General features: G+C 40.4%; 1 protein-coding gene across 1 annotated transcript in view; it reads right to left on the reverse strand.

The window, feature by feature from the left end:
• Positions 1–253: 253 nt before the first annotated feature.
• Positions 254–4566, reverse strand: part of NHSL2 (NHS like 2) — a 42189-nt gene continuing 37876 nt past the window's right edge. Inside the window, exons 6-7 of the mRNA XM_007958302.1 lie at positions 1339–1471; positions 254–575 (exon numbers count right to left, since the gene is read on the reverse strand). Of these exons, the coding sequence (XP_007956493.1) occupies positions 254–575; positions 1339–1471 (455 nt within the window). The remainder of the gene's footprint in view (positions 576–1338; positions 1472–4566) is intronic.

Here is a 4566-nt window from a genome sequence, read left to right on the forward strand (position 1 = left end):
TAAGAAAATTGGTAGTCAGTAATGAAAAAATCGTAAGGATGAGAACATAAAATATTTGAAGATGATTAAAGGGCCTGATGATTTTAGCTGTGGATGAAGTGGTCTCTCTCCTGCTGTCCATACTGTGAGTTCATGTAAAAAAAAAAAAAGTGTAGAATTCCTTTTTATTCTCATGGTTCCTTTTTAAAACCCTTCCTCTCCCCCCTTCTCTTCTCATGTTTAGTAATTAAACCATATTTGCTGAACTCAGGGTTTAGGTACTAGAGTTATCAGTGGTTTCATAGTCTTTTGAAAACTGTGCAATAATTCTTCGAGCCAGAGGGTTGGTGGTCTTTAGCAGTTCAGCTGCTGAGGTGCGGGACCTTGGAGTTACCTTACTTCCTTTCTTCTGTAGCAGGGCCTTGAAATCATCGTTTCTCCCAGCATATAGGTTGGCATTGATGCCTGACCCTGCAGAGGCAGCAGACTCACTGGTTGGAGAATCAGCTGTATTCTTTATTGGTGAGTAGGAGCTCAGTCTGCTGCCAACAAAGCCCTCACCAGGCTCCTTCCAGCCAAGCACCTTTCTTTTGGACCTAAATAAAAGAAAGTTTGGTTTAAGTAAACTCATGCAGCAGACATTTACCAATGCTTCATATAACGTCATGAATGTTAATGACATAACCTGAGAACTCCTACACAACAACCTTGCAAGCAGTAGTATTTACCAGCTTGCTTAGCTCTAAGTCCTCAAAGTCTCCTGTGGGACCACTTCCCACCCCAAACTCTTTTCAGTGCCCACAGCTGGATTCACTTGGCCTGTGCCTGTAGGCTCAGTCCTGCCCAGGTTCTGGGGTCAAGGAAGGTTCTAAGGAGTAAAGGCTAGTAGCTCATAGACCCAAAATCAATACAGCTTGAGGACTCTGTTATGAACTGGTGCCCTAATTCCCATAACTGGGCTCTTTCCCGTTACCTTGTCACTAAGCCAATAACTGGTCCCCATCTGTCCCCCCTTTGCCTGAGTTCCTGCTTTGATACTCCACCTTGTGCCCCACTTCACCTTTTGATTAAATATTTCGGTATAAAGAATTCCGTGAAGGGTTAAATGTCTCTGACTGTAAACAGAGCTATGAGTTAGCAGATAGAGCTACAGTAAGCCAAGCAGTTGCTAGGAGACTGGGACCTCCATCCAAAGATGTCAGTGAACTTGAGCTATGAGGCCCTTGACTGTGCTCACATATGTGGTTATCTGAATTAGCCTCCAGTTACAATTCTAATGGTGGCTTGAAGGTAGCATTTTTTCTTGCATTATACAATGGGAAGACAACTGCAATTAGAATTAAGGAAATGGGTCCAGACCTGTGTATCACAGTAAATAAATCTTCAGTTGTGCGTGACGCCACAAATACATCATCATCTTCTTCTGCAATTGATTCAGCTGTTTTACCACTGATTAAACTTTTCTCTTCAGTGCTTGGTTCCATAGAACTCCCTAGGCATAAGAACCAGAAGGGATGACTTTGACCACAATAGTCAGGACAATGCACACTTTTACATGTTATTTCATGTTCAAAGAAACTGGGAGGGCAGCAGGGTGGAGCTTTTTAATGTCTCCATTTTGCAGAGGAAGAACATGAGTTTCAGAAGTTTAGTGATTTGCCTAAAGTGGAGTGGTGAAGATGAGCCTGGACTCCAGGTCTCTCATGCTTTTCCATTATAACAGGTTGACTTAGAAGTTTCTTCTTTTAAACATATAATTTTTTTAAAAATCAAGGAGCTAAGAATAAAGCAATGACTCAAATTGTGAGTGAGAGTGGGGTCTATCTGAATCTCAGAGGGAGCATGTGCAGTTTCAGAAAGCATATTTGAAAATTATCTGTGGCTTTGATTGGTTTGTTTTATTCACAATGATTATTTTGGAAATTTAAACCATTTTAAAGAAGTCCATGAAATTTTTATGATTGGTGGTAAGGGTTAGAAAAAGGATGAGAAACATTATCTAGCCTACTCTTAACAGCCCGGGAGCTCTGGTGGCATGGTGTCTAAGGCACTTGACTGCTAACCAGAAGGCTCATGGTTCAAACCCACCAGCCACTCCTCAGAAGGAAGGTTGGGCAATCTACTTCCATAGTGATATTGCCTTGGAAACCCAAGGAGGGGTCACTATGAGTTGGGTCCAACTCGACGGCACATACCAACAACACAACACAACACTCTTACAGCCCAGGAAAAGCTAGCCTCAAACCATCCAAGAAATTGAGCTCCAGTGGAACCCCTGAGACTATGGCCCTTAGACACCCTTCAAACCTAGAACTGAACCCACTCCTGAGATCGCCTTTCAGCCAAACAATAGGCAGGCCTATAAAGTGAACAATAACACCAGGGAAGAATGTGCTTTTCAGAATAATCAACTATATGAGACCAAAAAGGCAGCATTTGACCAAAAACAAAAGCTCTGAAGGCAGGAAGGAAGGATGAATAGAAATGAGGAACTCAGGGAGAAAGTGAGAAGAGTATTGTTACATTGAGGGGATTACAATTAATGTCATTAAACAAAATGTATATAAATTGTTGAATGGCAAATTAATTTGCTCTAAACTTTCACCCAAATCACGATAAAACGTCGAAAGAAAGAAAGAAAGAAAGAAAGAAATTGAGCTCCTTTTCATCTCAAAAGGAGCTCTGGTGGATCTATGGTTAAGGCATTGGGTTGCTAACCAAAAGATAGGTGCTTCAAACCCACCAGCGGCTTCATGGGAAGAAGATGAGGCAATCTATTTTGGTAAAGATTTACAGCCTTGGAAACCGTATGGGGGCAGTTCTATTCTGTCCTAAAAGGTTGCTGTGGGTTTTGTTTTATTTGGTTTTCCTCTAAAAAGCACCAAGAAAGGTTCTGCTGGTTACATATTCCATTGTTTCAGAAGCTTATAAGCCCTGCCATGGCACTTGAACTCAATATGAAAGGGTATTAAGTCCCCTGCATGAAAATAAATATAGTGTGGCTAATGAAAAGTACTGTACATTAATGAAGAGAACTCTGAAAAGGAAATCGGGAAAGCAATACCATTTATAATAATCACCCAAAAGATGAAAAAAACTCACTGCCATCGAGTTGAATCTGACTCATAGCGACCCCTCCTTGGGTTTCCAAGGTGATATCTTTAAGGAAATAGACTGTCCAATCTTCCTTCTGAGGAATGGCTGGTGGGTTTGAACCACCAGTCTTCTGGTTAGCAGTCGCCTTAGGCACTATGCCACCAGAGCCATGAAGTACTTAGGAATAAATCTAACCAGAGACACAAAAGACTCGTACAAAAGAAACTACAAAACACTATTTACTACAAGAAATCAAAAGAGGCATGCAGAAGTGGAAGAATACACTATGCTCATGGATAGGAAGACTTAACATCATGAAAATATCAATACTACCCAAAGTGATCTATGGAATAATGCAATCCCAACCCAGATCCCATCATCTTTCTTTAAAGAGATGGAAAAATTAATCACTAACTTTATATGGAAAGAGGCCCCAGATAAGTAAAGCACCAATAAAGAAGAACAAAGTAGGAGGCCTCATACTCCCACGATCTCAAAGCCTACTATACAGCCACAGTAGTTAAACAGTCTGGCACTGGTACAATGACAGACACATAGAGCAATGCAACAGAATTGAGAATCCAGAAGTAAATCCATCAAACTATGGACAGCTGATCTTGACAAAGAGCCAAACTCATTAAATGGCAGAAGTCTCTTTAATAAATGGTGCTGGAAAGACTGGATATTTATTTGCAGATTAATGAAACAGGACTCATATCTCACACCATATACAAAAATGAAATCAAGTTGTATCAAAGACATGTACATAAAACCTAAAACCATAAAGACCATCAAAGAAAAAATAGGGGCAAATTTAAGGGCCATAATTCATGCCATAAATACACTATTAAGCATACCTAAAAATGCACAAACATCAGAAGACAAACTAAATGAGTGGGACCTACTAAAAATTAGACACTTATGTGCATCAAAAGATTTCACCAAAAGAGTAAAAAGAGAACCCACAGATGGGAAAAAGTTTTTGGCAATGACACATTGGATAAGGGATTGATCTCTGAAATTCAGAGAACTTCAGCACCTTAACAACAAAAAGACAAATAATCAAATTTAAAAATGGGCAGAGAATATGAACAGACACTTCACTAAAGAAAACATTCAGACAGCTAACTAACACATGAAGAAATGCTCAAGATCATTAGCCATTGTTGTTATTTGCCATTGAGGTAGACTGATTCATAGCGACCCCTCCTTGGGTTTCCAAGGCAATATCACTATGGAAGTAGATTGCCCAACCTTCCTTCCGAGGCTACTAGAGAGATGTAAATCAAAACAACAAGGAGATATCAACTCACCCCAGCATTAATAGCAAAGTTCAAAAAAATAGAAAACAACAAATGCTGGTAAGGATGTGGAGAGACTGATGGAGTCCCACCACTGTTAGTTGTTGTTGTTATGTGCTGTCGAGTCGGCCCCGACTCATAGCGACCCCTCCTTGGGTTTCCGAGGCAGTATCACTACGGAAGTAGGATT

The sequence above is a fragment of the Orycteropus afer genome, unplaced genomic scaffold, assembly GCF_000298275.1.
Source record: "Orycteropus afer afer isolate SDZICR_OR568_19922 unplaced genomic scaffold, OryAfe1.0 scaffold00917, whole genome shotgun sequence".
Classification (NCBI taxonomy): domain Eukaryota; kingdom Metazoa; phylum Chordata; class Mammalia; order Tubulidentata; family Orycteropodidae; genus Orycteropus; species Orycteropus afer.